The following is a 25,128-nucleotide window of genomic DNA, read 5'->3' on the forward strand; positions in this document are numbered from 1 at the left end:
TGATCCCCACACTGGTGCCCAGCATTCTGGCCTAGAGATCCTACAATAGCAGATCTAGAAGCTTACAGGAAATCAGACTGCGTTTGCTTTCTGACCACCTTGCAGTGATTGACTGGAATGAATAACTGGCAGAGAAACACCATGATGGTGCATTTGGCAGACTGATTCATGAGAAGTACAAATAGTCAATTTCAGTCACTTTACCCACTAGAACTGAGATGGCAAGAACTGATGTATTTCTGTGGGAGAGATGAACTTAGTTTATTTGTTTTTCTATCTCTGCTAATTATGACTTCAGTTTGAAATGTGGAATTTATTTGGATTTTGACACTGAAATATTTTATGTGTAACGTTTGCTTATACTTTTCTTGCACTTTTTTAGGACTTGATATTTGTGCAGCTCAGCAATGTTTACTGTTACATGAAACATTTTCAGTGTTAAAATATTTTGCTAATTTTCTTCATTTTGTAGCGTTTGTTGTTATTATTATTGTGCTTATTTTGTTGCTTATTTTGTTTTCATTTTGTTTCATTATATTTCTATGAGATTGCCGATGCTTTTTGGATTTTATATGAAATTGTACAGTTGTACAGTTCCATTCTTGAACACTTGGAATAAATATTTCTTTGTTCTTTATCATTGTTCCGTTTGTTTCCTTTTTCTGTTGAAAAGATAACTGGGTCTTTAAATCTCTTTTGTAAAAGTTTTACAAGGTTTTTAAATACTTTAGATGAGCTCTCAATATAATAACTTGATAGTTAACTAACAAGTACTAAATGTTTTTTAATGCCCTGAATTAAAATAGGTTATATTAGAAATATTTATTTGTAATGTGTCTGTCTGTGTTTTCCCCTTGTTTCTGTCTGCCGTCTTTCCCTGATGTTAATTGTTGACCCCGCCCACCTATCTGTTACCATGGACACTAATTACATTCATTCTCTTCCCCAGGTGTTTTGTCTTAGTCCTTGTCTGTCTCTGTTTTGTGATTGGTTCTCGTTCTCCATATATACTCTGTCTGTTCACTTCAATGTTGTTGGTCGTTGTTGGTGTTGGTGTGTGCATGTCCATGTTCCCGTTTCCTGTTTGTTCCGCGTTGCCTGCCTGTTTGTTTGTGTTTTGTTTAGTAAAAACCTTTAAAACTGCATTTGGATCCTCACTCGCCTGTTGTCTCACCGTGTCACGTCGTGACATTATTCAAGCATTTGTTAAAACACACACACAGTAAATAAAAGCATTTATTAACACACTCTGTAACAGTAAGTCTAATTAGATATGTAATATTACAATTATTTACATATACCTAGTAATTAGATATGTAAATTTCCATAGTTTATATACATTTTAAATACATAAAATATATTGAAATAGTTTATTAATCATAAACGTACACTTTCTAAATATCCTATGAAACTCTTACGACCCCTAAATTACAAGTTTATGTGTAATTTAATACTTAATTTAAAAAAATAAAAAACTGATCGTTAATAAAGTATGTATATGCAACTACCAAATACTTACTCATGCTCAATTAATGCTTCACAGTGTGGCGTTATTTTAAAGCGTTACTGTCAGCATGTCTTATTGAAATCTAGATACAGTACAGTACAATTTTAACATATAAAATAATGCACAGTTATATAATTGATAATGTAGGATGTAGCTGTGTTTTTTTCCCCACAGATTTATCTGAAATTCTGTATAACTGAAATAAGTGGCCCTTTAGTTACACTGAGCGTGGACCACTTTTAACTCTGTCCTTGTTGTATTTGTTAATCGCTTTTCCCTGTGATTGTATCGTTTTTTGCTCAGCTTCCTCTTTTTCTTCTTATACCAGTAGATCCAGAAGTTTTCACCCACAAAGAAGTACAGAAGAGGATCCAAACAACTGTTTCCAGCAGCCAGGCAATGCGTAACCACAGCTGCTTTCCTTACAAATTCAATGTAGTGACACGATTGATAGGCATTCTTTCGAACCTGATTTTCAGCTTCCAGAAAGACAGTGCGTACTACATGATATGGCATAAAACACAATAGAAAAATTATGAGAACAATGATCACTAATGCGCAGGACTTGTAATGGGGTGCCCTTTTCGTTGAATCCTTTCTAAGCTGTAGGAGCTTACTAGCTGCAATTAAATAACAGACAGAAATGACTACAAAGGGTAAGATGAAGCCTAAGCACAGTGCAGCTTTGTTCAAGGTGATGATGGGCTTCAACTGAGACAAGTCCAGCTCAAGGCATTTAATCTGGCCAGATGGATCCTGAAAAGTGCCTGACTTCAAAAGAGGGATGGACCCAACCAACACCAACAGCCAGATGAAGGCACAAACCAGGAAAGCCCCTTGGTTACTCTGTAAGTACACATAGCTGTAGGGTTTAATAATGGCCACAAAGCGAACGACACTAAGGACCATTAAAAAGTAAATGCTGCCATACATGTTCACATAGAACACAAAACCAATGATGCGACAAGTGACGTCTCCGAAAATCCAGTGGGAATCCATAAGATAGTAGGCGGCTCGGAACGGCAGGGAACACACCAGCATCAGGTCAGAAATGAGAAGGTTCATCATGAATAAATGGACTGAACTGAAGGACTTTCTTGTCCTGCTCACACCAATGAAAAAACATAAGGAGAGCAAACTTGCGAATAATCCCAAGAAGAAGATAAACAGGTAGACGGTTGGATAGACATTGCGTTTGAAGTCACCGATTGAACAGTTGCCTTCGGCAGTGTTAAGCGACTGGTTCATCGTAGTGGCTGGAAAAAACAAGAAGACAAAATATGAGGTGCATTTTAATTGCTATAATTAATAATAACACATCACCAAGGAAAACTAATTTTCTGTCTATAGTTTAATTCATAGTTTTTTTTTTTGTTTTGTTTTTATAAATGCACCATGCAAAAGTATTTTCTGTAGTTATTAATTAATAAACAGTGTCTCTTAGTGACTTATTTTAAAAATGGCTATTTTACAAAGAAAAATCATTTATATGTTGAAGGTTTGGAGATGTTTCTTTAACATTTATAGATAAAGTCTCCAGTATAAAACTCTTATTTTAAAGTCTTCAAGACTGTGGACATTTAACTTTAGGGTTTCTGAGTAAAATAATAAGTGACTTTGTCTTATTCATTTGAAGAGAAGGTGAAGTAATGCATATTTTCCTCATATTCATCATATACCTGTGTGGAGATATACCTTAAATATCTTATGATCTAACTTTTTACACTCTATTCTATTAGGAAAGTGAGCAAGTCCTCTTGCTTACATCTTGCTCTATTGGGAATTTTGTGCATAACCTGAATATGCTGCATAAATATTCACTTCTAAAACAACAAGAACTCTATGCCATAAAAGTGAGAAGCTCTTATTTCACTAAGTAGGTACTAGGTCATATGCTGATACCATACCAGTGCAGAAATTCATGTTCATGTGATGACTTGCCACACACACTTCTTGCAGTTAGTCATACAAATTAAAAAAAAAAAAAGTTAAAAAGTTCAGATGTAAATTTGAGCTGTTTTGAGAATCGTGTAACTAAAACAGTGTTCGATCTAGCACAAACTTCTCCATTATAACAGATAAAAAACACAAAGTAAATCACAAAATCATGCAAAATAGTGAAATATTAAAATCCTAATTTTCTATGTCTGAGTCTGCACAGATATTTGGAATTATTATGAACACAGGTATGAGGTGTGACACAGACAAAGTGATCTGCATAACAATCAGAGACTCCAAACTATAAAATAGATGTAAACAAATCTGATTCATAAATCTATGATTATTACTGAAATTAAAGAGTCAAACTAAGAAAACAAAACATGCAAACACTAACAATTCGATTAGACTAAGACTTCTTTTATTTAATTTCTATTAAACCAATGGTTTATTAATCAAAAGAGTTAATATTACTAAATATCAACATGCAACTTACATACAAAACAAACCCTTACAAAAGTGAGGCATCTGTACACATTGTAGAAAACACACTTACCTATTAATTGTTGCACAAATCTAATGCTGAATGAAAGTAAAAGTTATCATGATAGTTTTGAGAGCTGTACAGGGAGTGGAATACTTCCTTTGCGATACATATCTCTGTACACAAGACACACCCAGAACACGGTACTGCTTCAAAACTTCTGTTTACTGATAAAAAAAGATTCTGAAAAATGCACCGGATGATTGGAAATGGCATAATTACTCCCACGGGTATAAAATATAAATACTGTTGTTGCACATAATCTGAACAAATACAAAAGAAACTAAGAAAAAAAGGAAACTAAACTAATATTCACACATAGTTATTTACTCACTTTATTTGTTTTATAACCTGGAAAGATGTAATATCTGATACAAAAGTCTTGCGTCTTGTCCATAAAAGGGTGAAGAGTGCGACTTGTTCAAGCTTGCTAGAGGAGGTTTATATCCCACACTTAGAAAATGGAACGTGTTTGTTTGCAGCAGCTGATCCTGTCTTGCCTGTTAAAAACAAGCCCACAAATGATGACCATAAATGAAAAGATTTTGGCTAACAGTAACAGACTATGCTCCTTGGAATTTCTGTTAAATCACCATATGTATAAGTATTTACACTGCAGGAACATAACTTTGTGTTTATAACATTAACACCTGGAGTTTACAATATGTGTATTTTCTTCTGTTACCTATTAGTAAAAATATCAAATCACACAACCATGGTCATGAATGTGACATTATCAGTAATAACACAAACTTTGCCAAAATTGCCAAATTACTAAAAATAAAATATACTGTTATAATAGTTGTACTTAGGTTACATTTAGACACATTTTGTCAGGCTTTGGATCATATTAAGCTAAACATTACACAATGGTGTTCATCGCTAATTGTGACATGCTTGTGTTAATTGAAATTTGTTAATTGCTAATTATATGCAAATAATGTGTGTGGATGGAAAAAGGAAATCCTATTTCCTCAGTCTGGTGTATTTTCTCAGTCTCTGTCTATTTCTCTTTTTGTCTGAAAATAGATTTAAGACATAATATAGTTTTATTCAATACAAAATAGTGTTTTCCAGAAACTTTCTCCTCCTCCTCCTCCTCCTCCTCCTCAATTAGTTGAAATGTGGTGTGTGGTGTTATGCTTACTAATAAGCTGAAATGTGACTGCAATGAATAAGTGAATATCAGAAATTTTGACAGTAATTTTCTTAGTAAACCTAGCAGTCAATTTAGGTCAGAAATGCACACAGACTTGAGCCATTCTATTGATAGCTGAGCAAAAATAAATCCCTTGTTGAAATTCTGTATAATGTAACTCAGATGAAACTGCTCATACTGGTAGATCATTATTGGCATTAGGTATGTTGCTGGAAGAAAAAAAACACACAGTTGAAACAAGTTAAGAAAACATGACTTCCCCATATTTGTAATATGTTTAGAAATTCTGCTGATAATTTGTGAGATTGTATGTTGTATTTTTATTTCTGTGATAAGTTGTGCGCTGTTTGAGTCTTTATAGGAGAAGAAAAATTTCAAAAAACGTGACAATGATCAAGATTTACTGTTAACCTCTAAAAACAAAAGAGTGAACAATTTTCCAGTGACAGCCAATGTAAAGTTAACAAGAAATCCAAAGCAAACCCTGGAACAAAATGCAGTGTAGCTATACAACGTATTTGCATTGAGTAAAGGCAGAGATTTGGCTCAGATCTCAGATGCTGTTGATGGTGGTATTAGCATGAAATTGTAAGCTTTAAAGCTGATTTGTTTGAGCAGAGTGTATAAATTGTGAAAAGAGTGAGAGATCTAAACGGACTACAGGACTAAAGTGTTACATTAGTCTTTTTAGCTAGAGATGAACCACTGCTGTCTCTATCAGCAGATAATCAAATGACTATCTTCTTATTTCTTAAGTGAAAATAGACCAACATGTCACCTCCAACTTTATTTATTTATTTATTTTAAATCAACCATGTTATGATTATTCAATCAAAGGAGTAATGAACACCAACATATTGATACACCATATGGCCAAAAGTATGTGGATCCCTGATTAATCCAACCTACATGTATTTGTTGAGCATTCCATTCAAGATTTAGTCCTCCTTTGCTGATATAATAACCCCCGCTCTTCTGGGGAGAGATTAGATATGGTGTGGGGATTTGTTCATTCAGCCACAAGAGCATTAGTGAGGTCAGGCATTGATGTCAGACGAGAAGCTTCAACTAACATTAGAGGGGTTCATTAGAGTTGATGTCAGGGTTGGTTCAGGAAACATAAGTTTTTCCACATCATCCTGGGCAAAAACATGTCTTTATTGCCCTTCGATTGTAGTATGTGTGTGCCTCTGAGGGGAAATCAACAATAATATATATATATATATATATAATGTAAGAATATAACAGACCATATACAAACATGTATAACAAGAAAGGATGAATTTTTACATATTGTGTTTTATAGGAAAAAGGTCTGTTCTGTTTTATGTTTAAGAGTAATTTCACTACAGTATAATGGCCTGGGTGGATTCGGCGTGTGTCTGTGATCACGTGATTACCCACGTGAACCCCACGTGAACCCCCATCTCACAGCAGTGTTTCCAAACACACAGTGTGTAGCGGTCAGTTTGGAGAAGTCCATGTTCACCGCGAATGGACACGAAACTGATAAAGGAAGCTAAAGCAGCTGGACAACATACAACACAAAGGGGTAATGTAATAGCGCAGTGTAAACGACTAAACAAAGCTTAACATTTGCATTAGCATTGCTAGCTAAGTGGTGTTTATCTTACCCAGCTAGCGTACTACTATTAATTAGCTTTGACACACAGTTAGCTGATTAGCTGCTTAAAGCTTTACATTTTTGCCTGTTAAGGGTAAAAAGTGAATGTTTCCTGGCTGGACATTGTGGATAAGCCAGCAGATAGTTAACATCGGGTAAAGCTTAGCGTAGCTTAGCTTAGCTTAGCTAGCTAGCTAGTTAGTTAGCTACCTAGCTGTCACAGCTAAAGTAAACGTCACTCTGCTTCATGCTACATAGAGCTGTATGATCACACCAACAGCAGAAGTTAACCGGTTGCATTCTTTAGTTTAACCCCGCTGTCATATAGCAGACATTATCGTGTACACAATGATACAGACTGTTCAATCACAGAAACATCCGCTTTCTCCTGCTCCTGGTAGTTATTTTTACGTGTTCTGGATGCTCACAACACAACACAGACCCCGAAAGATCTGATTCAACTCACTTTTTTATGACCTGCTGACTCGGGTATATAACCTGACATGAAAAGTAAACAGTGTAGAGAACTGGACCTCCAGAATGTCAAACATAACACTGGGTAATTTATAAATATATGTATGTATGTTTGTATTGGACATGAACTGTTTAACATAATGTCCAAAAGTTGCATTGACATTTTATACAATTTAACTTAAATTTAAGATTAAAGTTACAGATTTTTTATGCTTAATTTTTTTTTCATTAAACCCATTCAAATCAAGTGTGGATTGTAATTTGCATCTCAGTACTTTTCGTGTGCAGTTGAATTATAGGATGTCAAACACGGAACTAACTAGACACTCGCTCGCCTCACTGTAACACAGCTACCAGCCTGAAGGAGTGCAGGCCAGCACGTGTTTTGTTCAGGATCCAATTTCTGGGGCTGTTTTTATCATTAGTTGATTTGCGTTTAGTAAGTTAGTGTATAAAGATATTGTAGTCATCTGTTTATCTTGTTGTCTGCAGAGTAGGATGCTTGACGTGGGAAAGTGGCCAGTGTTTGCACTTCTGCCTCCTGAGGAACTACGTCTCATCCGTCAGGCCTGTGTGTTTGGCAGTGCTGCTAATGAGGCCATCTATGTTACAGTCAATGATGAGGTAGGCTTTCCTCTCCACCCCAGGTTCCCAGGTCCTGCAAATTACCTAATTAACAGCCCTTACTGAGTTGAAGCAGGCGTGTGTGCGTGTGCGTGTGCGTGTGTGTGTGGTGGAGGTGGGGTCTCTGTCTCTCTGTCTCTCTCAGAGCACACGTGTGCATACGTACGTGTGTGTGTGTGTGTGTGTGCGCATTCGTATGTGCGTGTGTGTTTTTAACCCCTCCCCCTCCAGGTTGACTCTTCAGAAAGGACAGATGGAGTTAAGCTAAAAATAGGCCTGTAATACTAACACAAGCCTTGTTTGTATCCTGGATATTGTATTAATCTATGTGTCTGTCAAGCTATTTACACTTTGCCTTTACACTTAGCACTTGTTTTTTTTTTGTTTGTTTGTTTGTTTGTTTGTTTTTTTGCAGATAGAAACTCTGGTATCCCTGTCTATACACCAAATTCATGTGTGCATACCATAATTTATTGAAATTTCTTATGAAAGTGTAAAAACTGAATCTGTTAAGTAATTTTCTTTTTTAATCTGGTTGGGTTCACAGGTGTTTGCATTGGGAACAAACTGCAGCGGATGCTTGGGTCTGGGAGATGTCCAAAGCACCATTGAGTCCAGACGGATAGACTCCCTGTGTGGGAAGAAGATTATCTCTTTGAGCTATGGCACCGGGCCGCATGTCATCATTGCAACTGCAGGTTTGTGATATGCCTACTTAACTTTTAATGAATCGTCTTTCCTTGTTCTAAAAGATGTCATGATATGGTAACGGAAAATATTTGGAGTGTTTTATTTTTTCTGTCTAATGAAAAATATGATAGCAGAATGCATCTTTTATATGACTATGTTAATCAAGCCTCTGCCTAAAGGTTTTTCAACAAGTTTCTCAGTATCTCTGTATAATTTACAAGTTGAGAAATAAACAAACCCATTTAGATTTCAACATTAACACTGACATTAATCAATAGACTGAATAATCACTGAATTGCTTTCAATATTAGCAAATATATTGTCAGATGCTTTAAAGGCTTTTCATTTGTAAGGGTTTGTTTCCAAGTGCGTTTCAGTGCTTTTCTTTCACTGTATGAGGCTCAGAGTACGAGGATATCCATAATGTTTAATATTTTTTCCCAAGGCTATATCAGTTTGAACCAGAATATATGGTTAAATTGTGGCAATGGATTTATAAAGAGCCTGAAGGGAAAGAAAGATTGAACCAGCTGTTGCACTAGCAGAATAATCCAGGGTGGATAGAAATCAATGGTGTCACTGTAGATAATGACCTTCTATGCCAGCCAAAATGAGGATGAATTACATTCCAGTTATTCAGGAAGTTGAACTGTCTGGAGATCTGGAGACACTACACTACACCATCCATCACCATTGATGAAACTTTCTAGGTTGGCCGGCTGTCAGTTGCATAACCTGGACTAATTCATTAATTTTCCTTTTGCGTCTGTTGGTGAGACTGAGAACGTTTTGCCCAAAACATTACTAATCCCCAGCTACATATTTCAGCTCCTCCTGGCCTAACCTCTCATGTCCAGATCAGAAGGTTCTGGGTATTTCCCATCATCCCCACATTCAGTGGGATGCAGCTGTAATGAGAACTGAGCAATTGTAATGTACCAAAGCCTCCATCTGTCTCAGGTTGACAAATGCTCAGGTTAGTGTTAACAGTGTTAGTAGGCATACCAGTCTGTGGTGGTGAAACAGACAGAGCTCTCCGGTCATACTTGGTCTCTTATATGTGCCTGGACTAATTGATCAATAATAGCTAACTGAAGCAAAAAAAATTTCTAGCAATCTGTAAGCTTAGTATTTAATCTGAGTTGATTTAATGTCTTTAGCCTTGCACTGTAGCTGATTTTTTTTTAATGATCCAGCAAGCAGATACCTTCTATTTAACCCTACATTATGCACAGTTTCCTTTGACAAATGCTACTTGCCTCGATTTACGTCTGCTGATTTGTTAATATAGTGCTGTAATACCCTGTATGGTGAAAAGTATGTCTACAGCTGACCGTCACACCTCAAATCCATGAGTGTTTATGTGGATGTCTTTATTGGAACCCCTTTGTGCACAGTGGCATTGTCATGTTGGAACAGGTATTTAGTTTTAGTGAAGGGAAACTGTAGCATGCATGCAGAATTGTGAGATGAATAAAGATGTTTGATAAAATACTTTTATAGCTTACAGTCAATGTGTTACAATATTACAACATGGCTTTATTAGTATAATGGATTAAAAAATTTTTTTTAAAGAAATATTCTAGATATAAATGTGATTTTTACTTTTACACCATTCTGCATTATGTTTAATTATCTGAAATATGAATTATGCAAAATATATCAAATTAAATGCCTATCTCCTGTTCTATTTTAATGACATGCTGTCTGAACCCATTGTTTGTTTGTTTTATTTACTATGCAGAGGGAGAGGTGTTTGCCTGGGGCCATAATGGCTACAGCCAGTTGGGGAATGGCACCACCAACCATGGCCTGATCCCTGCCATGGTGTCCACCAACCTCATTAATAAGAGGGTAAACGAGGTTGCCTGTGGCTCCCATCATACCATCGCCCTCACCACTGATGGAGAGGTACTGTTTTTAAACTTGTTAAAGAATGAAGTCATTTTAATATTGATTTCACTGAACTGTTTAATCCTTGTGGATGTTGGGTTTCCTGTATTTACTATATACTGTTGTTAAACCCCAGTCTAGGGTTGAGTCTACTTACATCATTATAATTATTTCCTTTGTTAAGTGCATTAGTAACCATGCAAATTTCCTTTTATCCTTCCATGCTCAGGTATATGCCTGGGGCTACAACAACTCTGGCCAGGTAGGCTCAGGCTCTACAGCTAACCAACCCACACCACGCAGGGTCAGCAGCTGTCTGCAGAACAAGGTCGTAGTGAACATTGCCTGCGGCCAGCTCTGCTCCATGGCTGTCCTAGACAACGGAGAGGTGACGGCCCATGTTTCACGTTAAATTATTCTTGTGTGTGATTGATATCATGCTAATACAAAGCAATGGCCTGATTTGTTCTGGTGTGCTTATATTTAATTCAGACCATTAGAGGGATTTTATGTTGAATAAGTGGTATAATTCTTCCTTTCTTTGAGATTTTATGGACATTGAGATCATATGTGCTCTGACTGTCATGTGCTAACAGATCTATGGCTGGGGTTATAACTGTAATGGGCAGCTGGGTCTGGGTAATAATGGCAACCAACAAACACCATGTCGTATTGCTGCTCTGCAGGGAATCACCATTGTCCAGGTGAGGAAATAAACATTTCACAGTGTAAATGAAGCTGCATGACTCGTGTGCACATCACTGTTTAAGCTTCCAAACGCTCACCCACATATTATTTTTCTTCAGAACGAGCACCTTTACTTGTAAAAAATAAATCTCAATGATACCACAGTCATCCATGGTTGGGAGGAGAGGTATTCATTCTTTCTCCCCAGTAATTACTTTTATCAGTTACAGGGGTAGTCTAATATGGGAGTTTGTAAGCCTGTGCATGCACTTTTCTCTGAGTGTGTTATGCAGTATGAGAAGTAGGTTGAAAAATACATGTCTTGCAGTAAGCACACTATACATGTCTTGCAGTAAGCTTTTACTTGCTCTGATTGTGATTAATATATAGGAGCCTGGTAACAAAAAAACATAGAACACGCATTAGAAAATAATAATAAATTAGCCACGGACAAAGCCCTGTATTCACCTTCCTTCGCATGCTGTGAGATTACAGAGTTCAACCAGATTGTATAATGTAAACTAAGATGACTAGTTATTTTTGCAGGATGTACTGTACATGACCACAGTTACAGTGACACAAGCTGCCTGTAGTAAAATACAAGCTGTAGTGTAACTGTGCCAGAATATACAGCCCTAAATGAAACACATGATACCGTGTCCTGTATTCCACAAGAAAGTACTGGGTTGGTTCAGGTCTATAATTCACTAAAGTTTATCAGCTTAATCTCTGCCAAGCTCAGTTTGGAATAAAGAGATGTTTGTTCACATTTCACATTAGTGGAAAGGTAAACATTTTGCTGGCTTATCTCTCCAGGTTGCTTGTGGCTATGCACACACGCTGGCATTAACAGATGAGGGGTTTGTTTATGCCTGGGGTGCCAATGCTTATGGGCAGCTAGGCACTGGAAACAAGAGCAATCAGGCATTGCCTGTACTCATCAACATGGACAAGGAGAGGTGAGAACAAACATGCACAATCACACAGCATTTCCACCTCCATGCATCTGCACTGATTAAGCATTCAGCATGTGCAGATGTGTAATCTTGCATGTGCAGGATAACGCACTGAGTGGCATTGTGTTCATAGTCAAGATTGCTTAATTAAGCTTCTTTTAAATAGTAGCATAGAGATGGTGAGTATGTGTTTGCAGGTGAATTTGTACTAAAATTCTGTATGCGATGGACAGTATAATGCATAAATCGATCAAAACAAAGCATTTTGTTGTTTTTCTGCATTTGTTTTTATGAGATCACTTTTGGAAATGTAATTATTGCTATTAGCTAGTGGCTCTCAGAGAGAGTTTTATCTTTATTCAAAACACTGACAGAGTGAAAACAGACTAAGCGGACCCTGATAATCCTTTTTAATGGAACAGGCAAACTTTTTTATGTGCTGTCTGTCCATCAGGATGGTGGAAGTGGCTGCGTGTCACACCAGTCACACATCAGCTGCCAAGACGCAGAGTGGTCAGGTGCTGATGTGGGGTCAGTGTCGAGGTCAAGCCGTTCCTGTCCCACATAGCACACATTTTTCCAGCACAGATGATGTGTTTGCCTGTTTTGCTACTCCTGCCGTAACCTGGCGTCTTCTCACTGTGGGTAAGAAGAGAATCAGTTTGGGTTCGTCTTGTGAAGACAAAAGAATTATTGCGTGTAAATCTTGTTTTCACTTGTATCACTTCACTTGTATTCACTTGTATTATTTAAATCCTTGTCTGATCATGCCTGGGATGTTAAATTGGATTTTTCTTTCCTGGTTAGATGGGGATGACTATTTAACTGTGGCACAGTCCCTTAAGAGAGAGTTTGACAGCCCAGAAAGTTCAGACCTTAAGTTCCTAGTTGATGGGAAATGTATTCATGTTCACAAAGCTCTTCTCAAAATCAGGTAAAGACTGTCATCAAAAGTTCCCTTTTTTTAGTTTTACTTATAATGAGCAATATAGAATAATAGAATATAGAATATAATGGACAAGTCATAGAACCTATAAATATTTATACAGGTTGACATGTTTATCCTTGGAAAAACAGATTTAGGGGATTTACCTTTTCCCAGACACAGAATAAATAAAATATGTACTTCCTGAACGCAAAACAGATAAAACAAAAATATGGCAGTAATTTTAGAGAAACATGCTACAGCCTGCTCAAGGAAGTAAAGTCAACTTTTAAGCTTTCTGGAAAAAAGAGCACATTTGTCATGGATATATTTGCAAACAAGTTTACCGGCTGCACAAGGATATGCTTTCATATTTTGATACATGTTTTGCTTTTCTCTATTAAAAGATGTGAGCATTTTCGTGCACTGTTAAATGAAAACGACGAGGAAGCCATCGAAATCCATCAGTTCTCCTACATGGTTTACCGGGCTTTTCTGGAGTACCTCTACACTGACACTATTAACTTGCCACCCGAGGATGCCATTGGTAAATTCATACATTTATATGCACATATTATTGAACAGTACGATTATGTACATACTCCCTATATGTGTGTAAAGCTGTGCTGTAATTAATATCAAAGAAAACTACCAATCAAATGAATTTATTAATTCAGTAGTAAATTAGTATATTTTTCAAAAATATTAAAATATTTGTAATTCAAAGTAAATTGTGCCCCTAAACAAGTAGCATTTGGCTAAAATCTACTTGGCTTGCCTTAATAAAAGACTCCTGGCTGGCTTCCAATTGAAGCTATTCGATGTGATTTCAAGAATGTTGCAGAGCTTCCACAGGAATGCTGATAAGAATTTTAAAGATGAAACAGATTTAATTTAAGAATTATATCATAACATATGCATGACAAGACACATAATACATGCATTTCATAATGTTAATATTGGTGTGTGTGTGTGTGTGTGTGTATATATGTATATATATATATATATATATATATATATATATATACATATATATATATATATATATATATATATATATATATACACACGTATATGTATATATACGTGTGTGTATATATATATATATAAAAAGGAAATACTGTGTATAACGTATAGTAAGACTTATTATATTGGTATATACTAAATGAAAGCTAGATCTTGTAAGAGTTAATTGACTCTCTGGTATTCAGGTCTTCTCGATCTTGCTACCTACTACAGAGAGACTCATCTAAAAAGGCTCTGCCAAGAAACCATTAAAAGAGGTATTTCGGAAGAGAATGCAATCACACTTCTATCTGCTGCTGTCAAGTATGAGGCACGGGTAAGCGCACACACACGCACACACACACGCACACACACACGCACACACACACACATACACACATCCCTACTCAGTCTGAATGTAGACAAAGCTTTCTACCTGCCTCGGTGTCCTCAATGATGGTAGCAAACAAAGACTGAAGAAATTACAACAGTGCCCTCTTGTGGAGAAAGTTTAGCTTGCTACACATAAATGAGTTCAAGAGTAAGTTACAAAACGGACCCGAAAGTGGAAAACTGAGTTTTTATAAGGGAATTTTGCTTGTGTTGAGTATTTCTAATGAATTTCGGTAAAATTCTCTACATATTTAAATTCTTTTTTTTTTACTAAAATATATAATAATTATAATAACTTGATAATAATATAATAACATAGAGAATATTTTAATGATGGTTGAATGTTGGTATCCTATTAGATGGTTTGCATGTAATATACAAGAGAAACTGAACTAATTGATGAAAGCATTTAAAATATATCAGATGACGTTTATCTGCAGCCATGTTTTAGTTTTCTATACAGTAAACTATTTTATAGAATTTTTGCTTGTTTACTTACTGAGTACTCTGGCACGTGGTAGTGAGGAGCTCTGAGCTTTAATGTCTACTAGTTGATTTTCACTTTGCTATGTTTAGTATTAAAGCATACACTAGGCACTTACTGTTAAAAACAGAACCCATTATTCCACATTCCACATGTTAAACATCAAGCATCTGGAGATGTATTACTGGTGAAACTACTTCTTCTTCTTTTGAGGACTTGGAAGAGTTCTGCTTCAAATTCTGCGTCAACCATCTGACTGCCGTCACTCAAACCCAGGCCTTCGCCGACATGGACCACGACCTGTTGAAGAACTTTATTAGCAAAGCAAGTCGCTATGGGGCCTTTAAAAACTGAGCAGGAACATGAGCAGAGCAAAGAGTGAGAGCAGGACACGACTTGTGGATCAGCTTTACCAGAACCAGGCAGTGTTCCATGGTATGCGAAAGTGCGAGGCAGGACGTCCTTGTTTTGGATAAACCACTCCACAGGCTCTTTGAAGCTGCACGATCCCAGAATAACAAGAAATGCTTTTGTGGTTTTGTAGACTCCTGGTTAGGCTGACCACTATACAGTACTGTGCAAAGGTCTCAGGCACATAAAACAAAATAATGTAACACTGACCATAAAATATGATGATTTTGTGCCAGATAGAAAAACAGTCACAGCATAGGGTATGCAGATTGTACTGTTTTTATTTGTCAAACTTTTACTTTTTAATGAAAAACAATCAGCAGGGACTTGAATGCTGGCTTCACATCAGAATTGAATGTAATTTCTTGTTGCATTCCTTTGAAATTTTTAGCAATGTCATTGACTGTGGCTTAGGGCTATACAGTGCCTTGCAAAAGTATTCATACCCACTGAACTTTTTCACATTTTGACACGTTGCAACCACAAACAAAAATGTATTTAATGTGATAGACCAACACCAAGTGGCACATAATTGTGAAGTGGTGTCCAAATTTTTTTTTACAAATAAATATCTGAAAAGAGTGCCATGCATTTGTATTCAGCCCCACAAGAGTCAATACTTTGTAGAAATTACTTTGGGGGTATGTCTCTACCAGCTTTGTACATCTAGAGAGTGAAATGTTTGCCCATTCTTCTTTGAAAAATAGCTCAAGCTCAGTCAGATTGGATGGCGAGCGTCTATGAACAGTGATTTTCAAGTCTCACCACAGATTCTCAATTGGATTTAGGTCTGGACTTTGACTGGGCCATTCTAACACATAAATATGCTTTGATATAAACCACTCCGTTGTAGCTCTGGCTGTATGTTTAGGGTCATTGTCTTGCTGGAAGGTGAAGCTCCGCCCCAGTCTCAAGTCTTTTGCAGACTCTAACAGGTTTTCATCTAAGATTGCCCTGAATTTGGCTCCATCCATCTTCTCATCAACTCTGACCAGCTTCTCTGTCCCTGCTGAAGAAAAGAATCCCCACAACATGATGGTGTGTTCAGGGTGATGTGCAGTGTTAGGTTTCCACCACACAACATTTTAAATTTTAGCCAAAATGTTTAATTTTGATCTCATCTGACCAGAGCACCTTCTTCCACGTGCTTGCTGTGTCCCCCACATGGCTTGTCGCAAACTGCAAACAGGATTTCTTATGGCTTTCTTTCAACAATGGCTTTCTTCTTGCCACTCTTTCATAAAAACTAGATTTGTGGAGTGCACGACTAATAGTGATCTCTGCAGCTCCTCCAGAGTTACCATGGGCCTCTTGGCTGCTTCTCTGATTAATGCTCTCCTTGCAAGGCCTGTCAGTTTAGGTGGATGGCCATGTCTTGGTAGGCTTGCAGTTGTGCCATACTCTTTCCATTTCCGGATAATGGATTGTACAGTGCTCCGTGAGATGTTCAAGGCTTGGGATAATAATTTATAACCTAACCCTGCTTTAAATGTCTCCACAACTTTATCCCTGACCTGTCTGGTGTGTTCTTTGGTCTTTGTGATGCTGTTTGTTTACTAATGTTCTCTAGCACACTTCTGAGGGCTTCACAGAACAGCTGTATTTATACTGAGATTAAATTACACACAGGTGCACTCTATTTACTAATTAGGTGACTTCTGAAGGCAGTTGGTTTCACTGGATTTTAGTTAGGGGTATCAGAGTAAAGAGGGCTGAATACAAATGCACACCACACTTCTCAGACATTTATTATAAAATTTATAATATAAATTTTAAATTTATAAATAAAATTTGTGGACATCATTTATATTTTTCATTAATTTATAATTTTCTTTCAGTTTATTTCATAAAATCCCAATAAAATATTTTTTTCTTTGTGGTTGTAATTTGTCAAAAAGTGGAAAAGTTCAGTGGGTATGAATACTTTTTGCACGGTAATTGGACAGTAATTGCATTTCAGTGTAGCATGACTGAAGTGCACAGGTGAAAGTGAAATGCAGTACAAATGGGATTTTTCATGCAGCATTCACTTCTGATCACAAATCAGCATTTAATTCTTACTAAATAAAGATCAGGCACGTTATCCTCATGTCGCAGGTGAAAAGCAATCCCTGCTGTGTCTTGGATTTCTTGTTTCCCACCTAGTGCAATTGCTTTTCTATCTGACATGGAATAATGAAGAGCGGTAATACTAAAACAGATCTATATTCGGTGTAAACAAGCCCAGATCATTATCTGCCGTACCGACCTTTGCCTTTAATTCAGCAGTTTTTCTGCATCTTGAACAAGCGGCTACAGTCCTGTTCTGGAGGCTGTCGGCTGCTTTGTCTCATCCAGTACACCAGATGGACTCCATTATGGTTTTATCTGGACAGTGGCCAATTGTGTGTCATGTTATTTTCTTCAACATTGTACATATTGTATTTTCCTTTGGTGGGAAATCAGAAAACATGCAACTATAACAACTTTTATAGCAAAAATCAGATGACTGAGAGTAAATAGGATGACATAAGGAACAAGCTTACCCCAAGACCAAAGAAAAAAATAAGAATGACACAGTAGATATGGAATTCTGTGAAAATGCTTTGGTCATATTGATATTATAACTCAATTTATCAAACTAACCACTTAACCAGCAGCATTTAAAGCACTTGTAAATGTGTTCATGTTTACTTTTAGTTTATGTTTTTGTAAAGATATACCCAATACTAAAACATATTTAAACTGTTCTTGGAATTTTGCAGTGTGATATCCATTTGTATTAGACCTCTTTTCAGACAAGAGAACATGACTATTTACTGTTGTTATTCTGTACAGTATCGTATGTATGTATGTATTATTTTTTATTTTTATTTTAGAAATGTCTTTATTTACAGCTCAAAGCAGCATGATCAGATTAGATACATATTTTTTTTTAATTAATGAAATATTGAAGGGTCAGTTTTTGTTTTGTAGAAGTGTGCCTGTTTATGTTTAATGTGCACTATCATGTCTGAGTCCAGACCGTTAGGGATGAAAGTTGGGAATGGAAACAACAAGGAACAAGGATATGTTCCCATAGGTGGTGTTTACATAGTAAAAAGGGCATCATGTCCTCTTTTGGTCACTCAGCTTTTTTTGTGTTTTATTCTGAAGCCTAGGTTAATACGTGATATATTACACTTTGTTACATAAACAGGATAGGATAGGCTCATCACATCCTTTATCATTCAAAGACCTAAGGTTTGTAATATCTTTAGTAATTGAACTAAAATGTTTCATGCTGGATTTATTTATAATCTCTGTATTACAATATATTATGATTGTGTTTGATCTCTTGTCATGTTTACAGTGAGAGGTTCACACTATAATAAGGATAGCATTACATCAGTCCCAAAGCTGGTTTTTCTTTCATTGTTTTTTTTTTTTTTGTGTTATTAATTTTCACTACACAAATTTTTATTACAGTATATAGCCAGTGGTATTATTATTTGCCAAGTGATGGCATGCTGAATAACTCCATTGCTCATGTCTTGCTTAATAAGGTCTAATACAAATCTGCAGCCGATACCACATTCCCTTTCCATCCTCACTAGATGCAGATTTAAGTTAAAAAAGTATAAAAATCGTAAACTTGCCCAGCGTAACGTTATTGATGGTATTGAAATAAAGATCTGAATATGTCCAATTAATTATTTGTGGTTGATGATTTATAACAATTCTATTTGTGCTACGTATGTGGGGCCTAATGGTTAGAGAGTCTGTCTCGTAATCCTAAGGTTGTGGGTTCGAGTCTCGGTCCGGCCACGACTGAGGTGCCCTTGAGCAAGGCACCGAACCCTCCAACTGCTCCCCGGGCGCCGCAGCATAAATGGCTGCCCACTGCTCCGGGTGTGTGTTCACGGTGTGTGTGTGTTCACTGCTGAGTGTGTGCACTTTGGATGGGTCAAATGCAGAGAACAAATTCTGAGTATGGGTATGTCACGTCACTTTTTTAACATTTTATCTTTGCTTTAATTCTGAGTTGATTTTTTTTATCTGTCTAAAGTCCTGTGCTTAATGGCACCAGTGAGACTTATGCTGCCTTAAGTCTGCCTTGGAAGTTTGGAAATCGTCATAATTGAGATGTTGATCTTTGTTTCATCTCTACCTAAAGACACCGATGCAGGATTTTAGTCCTTTAATTTGTCCAGCTCTCTTTCAGCACTTTATCCGTAATCTCCGCTCAAACAAATGAGCTTCCAAAGTTTAACGTTAACAACACCATCATCATTGTCATCTCAGCTGCACCAATTCTCTGCTCTAACTGTGTATATCTATGTTGTATAGCTGCACTGACGTCTAGAACTTTGAGTAAATACAGTGCTTGTTTTCTCTTCTACATGATATTCGTTATTTTGCTTTAATATTTCATTACACAGTGATGGAAAATGTCAGATAAAAAGCTTGAGCTGTTTGGATTTTAGGAGCTAATAAAGAAATACTCCTAAATACTGGGTATATAAATGGTATAGATATAGAAACCTTGAGTGTGTTTATATATTGATATTGCTGCTATCTGGCCTAGCAACCATTTTACACCATAATTACTAATCATATGGCAAATAGATCATTATAAGCATATTAATGTGTTTCAGGGTGGAGCTTGTCATCAGCCCTGCTTTTGCTCTATGGTTTAAGAGTGCTAAGATCCCACCAACAGATGGCAGTATTCTGTTTTCAACACATGATGTGTCTCACTTCAAACTTTGAGACTGTCGCTAAATTGTTCACATCAGACCTTTTATCTTATAATGGAACTTGCACTTCACTTCTGTGAGATTAACATAGTCAAGTCTTTTCTTTTAAGGGCTATGAGATCTCACAGGATCTGTAAAATGATCTGTTTATATCACAACAACATAACATAAAAACAGGATATCCTTCACCTTCGGTGCTGCCCATAGTCTTCACTTTGCCAGCACTTCTCAGACACTGTCATCTTATTGCTTGTAGTGGGAAGGTGGAAAAAATGTACTTTATATTTACAAGAAGCACATTAGCTTGAATTTGTGTGTGTGTGTGTGTGTGGGGGGGGTTACAAATAGACTAGGGCTGTAAATTCATTTAAGTACAGAATATAATAACAGGCTCTAAACTTTGTTTCTAAAGTGGTTTGCTTTATAATGCATCATGGCAGTAAACTTCAATCGTTAATCCTTTTTGCATGTCATCTTTTTTTTGTAATTGTCATCAAATAATGTTCATGTGGTGCATAAAGCCAGAAGACTTCAAATGCTATATGGATTCCATTTAATCCATTTAAACCCGCAAATGTATTCCAGCTTCCAGCTCTTCCCTTATTGACAGCAAAAGAGCAATTTAATCCGACTTACCATCAGTCACATGATACTAAATGGTTCCCGTTGGACTTATTACACTGACACAAACCTATTTAAAATTCATGGTGTAAGGCTATCCAGTTCCTCCTCTCCCTCTCTATCAATCTATATAGTGTAGCAAAGTACACTATACTATACAGATAGATATTTATCATCTTTATTGATTTACATGAGTAGATAGACTCTGCCTTCGGATATTGAGAGAAAAACCCACCTCATAGTCGATGATCTCAGTGGGAGACAATAGTAACCGTTATGCAAAAATCACAATGTTAGTAACCAGGAAATTTTGAATAAACATACCAGTTGTTTTGACTACAAGAAAGTCGGTTCCCTCGCACATTTTAAGTGAGATCATTTGCTATTCGTATTTTCCCAGCCTTGGCCACACAAAATGAAAACACCGAAAAATAATGAGAAGTTTGGTTAATGATACAATGTCAAAAAAATGTTTACACTGATGTGGAAGTCGTTTTAAAAAAAAGGCAAGAATGGCTCTTGCCTCACCCTTTTACAAAAATGATGAAACTAAATTCCTGTTTCGCTTTGGTTCAATTCAGATTCGTTTGTGGTTTTAATTGCCAACGGTTTGAAAGTGATCGAATAAAGGCCTTCAAATGAGCTTGCACAATGCGACTGTTACATGATGACATGATATATTTATCATGTCATCATGTAACAGTTGTCAGCGATAGTTATTCCTTATCACATACTGTGTACCTAGCCAATGGATACACAAGTTCTCTCATGAATGTTTAGGCATCCCACGTTATAACATGGAACCTTATTTATCGTTTTTTTTCCTTTCATAAAATTGTGTTTAAATGTTTGTGTAATTCATGTGTAACTGAAATTTTCTGTCTTTGTTTCCTTCTTGTTCATGTGTGTTTCCTGTTCTTGGCACAGCTCACGTGCATGTAGAAGTCCATATAAGATGAAGTGCATAGGCAGCGTTCTCTCTCTGTGTGTGTGTGTGTGTGTGTGTGTGCGTGTGCGTGTGCGTGTGATCAGAATCAGACGTTCTCCATATATGATGAAATGGTGCTAACTTTGTGTTCCTGATGTGTAACATCCACCGTTTCATGCCTTTTGTCTTAAGTTGCATTAAAAGTCCACATTGCGTAACAATCTTCTGAAACATCTCTGGCAAAATCCATACTAAAAACACTAGTTTACCCTCTCATCTTGCTCCTGACACCAACAACAGCTGAGTTAACAGCATTTTATTGGTGTCACATTGTGAGTGTGACATTGCATTGATTAAACTATTAGCTCAAGGTTGCACAGGATATTATATAGACAGTGACGCAATATCTGCAATTTAAGAAACACTTTTCTTGCATTTTCTCTGTGGTTGGTGTATTAATTTTATCGTTGTCTTTTTCTGGGGGAAAAAAGACGATTTAAAGTGTAAGGTGGGATGTAATTAAATTAAATAATTAAATAATTAAATAAATAAATAAATAAATAAATAAATAAACCAACCAACCAACCAAAAATGGTTTATCAACTGAACACCAAATTATTTATATCCTCAATAAACATGTATCCCAGGTAGGTACACATGGCATTGTGCGGTGATCAAAAGCAAATATGTCTATCACTTTGGATAAACTCAGCACATTAATAATCAACCCTTTAGTCTGTAACCTACAGGGTATTCAAATAACTCGTTTGGTAAAGCAAAATGAAAACGGTGTGTCATAATATAATTTATCAAAGACTGCTGGCACAGATGCCTCCCACAATTCCCATAATTTTGTGTTCCATATATAACATCTAGCATTTTCAAACCTCTGACCTCCATTGGCCTTACTGTATTTATCTGTCCAGAGTCAAGCAGCTCTACAGTTTCTCTCTCTCACACTTCTGCAGATGTGGAAAACCCAAGATGAACTCAAGCTTACTTCGACTGTGCTGACGTGGAAGCTTGTGCATTATACTGTGCTGGTCTTAAAGTATCCTTGGCTCATAGTGTAAATTCCACACATTCTGTCCTCCCTGGCAGTACCAGCTGACTTCTGTGACCTTAGTGAGAAAAGTAAACATCCCACAGTTGAATGAAGTTGCTGAGTTCAGGAATACATTGAGATAAGAGTTAGCAGATGTTTAGTGATCTGGTTATTGGGCTGTTGTCAATGTGCTGCAGGAAGAGGCATATGTAAAAGGGCATGTGGAAGCTTGATACTTCTTTAAACAAACTTCAAGGATGTCACGACATGCTTTATAAATCATGATGGAGCTTGGAATTCAGTGCAGTAATTCAAGTAACTGAGTTATTTGAAGCAATGTAATGAATGTGAAATGAAACTTTAGGGCTTGCTGCTTTAAGGAAACACTCCATGTCATACATATCTGTTTATGGTTATATTTAATATTGTGGAATATGTATAGGGCAAGCTTCAGTTCCTACTGTATAATCACATGTAATAACAGCTTTTCATACCATCACAAGCCTCTTGAAGTTAATAAACACGTTGTTTTTTTGTGTGTTTATTTAATTATTATGAAAAAAAAATAATTCAAGCCTTTGGTGAAAAATGTAGTTACACAACACTGTAGACTCCTTCCTCAATTACACATAACATGTCAACGGATATACATTTTACATTGTTAAATAACAATATATATTTTTTTAAATGCCCATTTATTAGGCACTGATTATGCAGAACATCCTTATATCTTACGAAACAATAAGGCTTCTATAATCATAATTAGCACATTATATTAACCTGTAATTTAATTTACTGATATTATGGGACAATCATCAGAGCTGATCATATAGGAAATTCAACCACACTGTGAGTTAAAGTGAAATAAACAACGAAAGCAAACGTATAAGGAATAAAGCAAGCAACAAAGTGTTTGTAGATATAATAGACTGGAAGACGCCCAACAACATTAAACACAATTTACATAGAACAAAGTGAGCGTGTCTCAGACAGAATAACAGAAAACTGTCTCGCTGTCTCAGCCTTGGTGTTTCCTGCCATTGTAGGTGGTTTAACTGACCTGGGACCACATGTGTTTCATTTAGACGTCATGCTCAGTTGTCTTAAAGGCTTTAAGCGTGCCATCTCCTTGACCTCTGTGGCATGTGTATTTGAAGAAAACCGCAGGGGAGAAGGAACAATGCCTACATCGTACATGTTTACACTTTGCACATTGTCAACAAACTGTTCAAAACGTCTCTTTACCTGATTTACAGTCTCACCACACCAAACCTATTGAGCGGAGCATGTAGCAACGAGCTCCATAAAAGAAAACCATAACATCTGGTATATATAACATACACAATTACCTTGAGGCTTTGTAACTAATAGAATATGTCATCAGCTGTCTGTGAACATTCTCAGTACTGTAAATAACATTATTATTTTATAACACTGCTCAGTCTGACCCTGTTTATTAACAGTCCAGATATTTCTCATCTAATTATTTGGACAGATGAGAAAACCACAACAATTTGCTGTAAGACAGGGATAAATAGGGATCAATACAAATAAATCTACATAACAACTGAGACTATATCCATTGTTAAAAGTGCTATACAAATAAAAATAAATGAAATGAAATGAATTTGCCAGTCAATATATTTTGTATTAAATAATGAATAAGCTGTTTGTATTAAATAATGAATAAAAATACTTTGTCTGTTAGTGGCCTTCTGTGGAATGTCTGTCCTGTTTTTACTTAGGTTTTTGAAGTTATAATTAGTCATTCCCTGACCGGATTCACTTGTTTCTTTCTCTTGAAGTTAATTAGACAAAAAAAAACAAAAACCCACAGCTTCTCGTGCTACTGAGAAACAACAAGCGAATAGGAGACACACTGGTTGTCATTACCAGAAGGGTTCACGGGGCATCTATTTGAGACGGTTAAGAAGGCATAACTACAAATAATCTTACAGATACAGATAAGTCTAAACGGTTATATACAAATAAGGATGTAGCTACTGTAGTGTCAATGGTGCTACCTCTAGCACTTTGTAATCCCTGTGTTGTTGATCATAGTCTGTACAGGCAACTTTGTTTTAATTACAGATGAGTTATTATAGGTGTTTAGAGCAGTACTTCATAAATTACACAACATACACACATACACATGTTGATACACATGGATTTAGATCTGTAAAAGTGCATACGTTTGCAGTAATTACATTACAGCTGTATGGGATGTTTATGTGTAATTACACAGGCATTATAGACACTCTTTATATAGTGTGTATGTTGTGTAATTGTTTAATCATCCTACTTTCTTGAACAAGTCTAAACTCACACACTAGCATAATGTGTTACACTATTACAAAGTCAATTGTTCTAGAACGTTAACTAATGCTAGAAGTGAAGTGGATGACTCATGAAGGAGTGGCATGCAATTTCCAAGAGGATGTTGAGTACAGCGCTAACGTTGGTCACATTTTATTTTGTTCTCCTTTTTCCAAAGCCATGACA

General features: G+C 36.4%; 2 protein-coding genes across 14 annotated transcripts; one reads left to right on the forward strand and one right to left on the reverse strand.

The window, feature by feature from the left end:
• Positions 1 to 1,218: 1,218 nt before the first annotated feature.
• cysltr2b (cysteinyl leukotriene receptor 2b) lies at positions 1,219 to 4,479 on the reverse strand. 3 transcript variants are annotated; one of them, XM_027145945.2, is made up of 3 exons: positions 4,002 to 4,316; positions 3,415 to 3,459; positions 1,219 to 2,763 (listed from the first exon to the last, which is right to left on the reverse strand). In XM_027145945.2, exons 2-3 carry the CDS (start codon positions 3,434 to 3,436, stop codon positions 1,721 to 1,723), a joined length of 1,065 nt encoding a protein of 354 aa, XP_027001746.1. In that variant the 5' UTR covers positions 3,437 to 3,459; positions 4,002 to 4,316; the 3' UTR covers positions 1,219 to 1,720. The 3 variants fall into 3 exon arrangements, with proteins under 3 accessions (XP_027001746.1, XP_047676229.1, XP_047676228.1); XM_047820273.1 differs by lacking the exons at positions 3,415 to 3,459; positions 4,002 to 4,316 and adding an exon at positions 4,324 to 4,479; XM_047820272.1 differs by lacking the exon at positions 3,415 to 3,459.
• Positions 4,480 to 6,543: 2,064 nt separating this feature from the next.
• On the forward strand, positions 6,544 to 24,256 carry rcbtb2 (regulator of chromosome condensation (RCC1) and BTB (POZ) domain containing protein 2). 11 transcript variants are annotated; one of them, XM_027147871.2, is made up of 12 exons: positions 6,544 to 6,700; positions 7,744 to 7,870; positions 8,418 to 8,568; positions 10,305 to 10,471; positions 10,683 to 10,841; positions 11,050 to 11,157; positions 11,957 to 12,099; positions 12,551 to 12,795; positions 12,904 to 13,030; positions 13,429 to 13,568; positions 14,233 to 14,363; positions 22,508 to 24,256. In XM_027147871.2, exons 2-12 carry the CDS (start codon positions 7,745 to 7,747, stop codon positions 22,652 to 22,654), a joined length of 1,644 nt encoding a protein of 547 aa, XP_027003672.1. In that variant the 5' UTR covers positions 6,544 to 6,700; position 7,744; the 3' UTR covers positions 22,655 to 24,256. The 11 variants fall into 11 exon arrangements, 8 of the variants coding, with proteins under 8 accessions (XP_027003672.1, XP_027003671.1, XP_027003675.1 ...); XR_007144343.1 differs by lacking the exon at positions 22,508 to 24,256 and adding an exon at positions 15,071 to 15,247 and having other exon boundaries at positions 6,546 to 6,700; positions 7,739 to 7,870; positions 14,261 to 14,363; XR_003440809.2 differs by lacking the exon at positions 22,508 to 24,256 and adding an exon at positions 15,117 to 15,247 and having other exon boundaries at positions 6,546 to 6,700; positions 7,739 to 7,870; positions 14,261 to 14,363.
• Positions 24,257 to 25,128: the final 872 nt, after the last annotated feature.

This window comes from Tachysurus fulvidraco, chromosome 11 (assembly GCF_022655615.1).
Source record: "Tachysurus fulvidraco isolate hzauxx_2018 chromosome 11, HZAU_PFXX_2.0, whole genome shotgun sequence".
In the NCBI taxonomy this organism is placed as follows: Eukaryota; Metazoa; Chordata; class Actinopteri; order Siluriformes; family Bagridae; genus Tachysurus; species Tachysurus fulvidraco.

What these genes read in the sequence shown, in the direction of transcription:
- cysltr2b (XM_027145945.2), bottom strand. Translation starts at nt 3,436, where the DNA reads ATGAACATGAATTTCTGCACTG. An exon ending in GAACATGAATTTCTGCACTG is followed by an intron (nt 2,764 to 3,414) that starts GTATGGTATCAG and finishes TGTTTTTTCCAG; the next exon opens with CCACTACGATGAACCAGTCG.
- rcbtb2 (XM_027147871.2), top strand. Translation starts at nt 7,745, where the DNA reads ATGCTTGACGTGGGAAAGTGGCCAGTGTTTGCACTTCTGCCTCCTGAG. An exon ending in CTGTCCTAGACAACGGAGAG is followed by an intron (nt 10,842 to 11,049) that starts GTGACGGCCCAT and finishes ATGTGCTAACAG; the next exon opens with ATCTATGGCTGGGGTTATAA. An exon ending in AGGGAATCACCATTGTCCAG is followed by an intron (nt 11,158 to 11,956) that starts GTGAGGAAATAA and finishes TTATCTCTCCAG; the next exon opens with GTTGCTTGTGGCTATGCACA.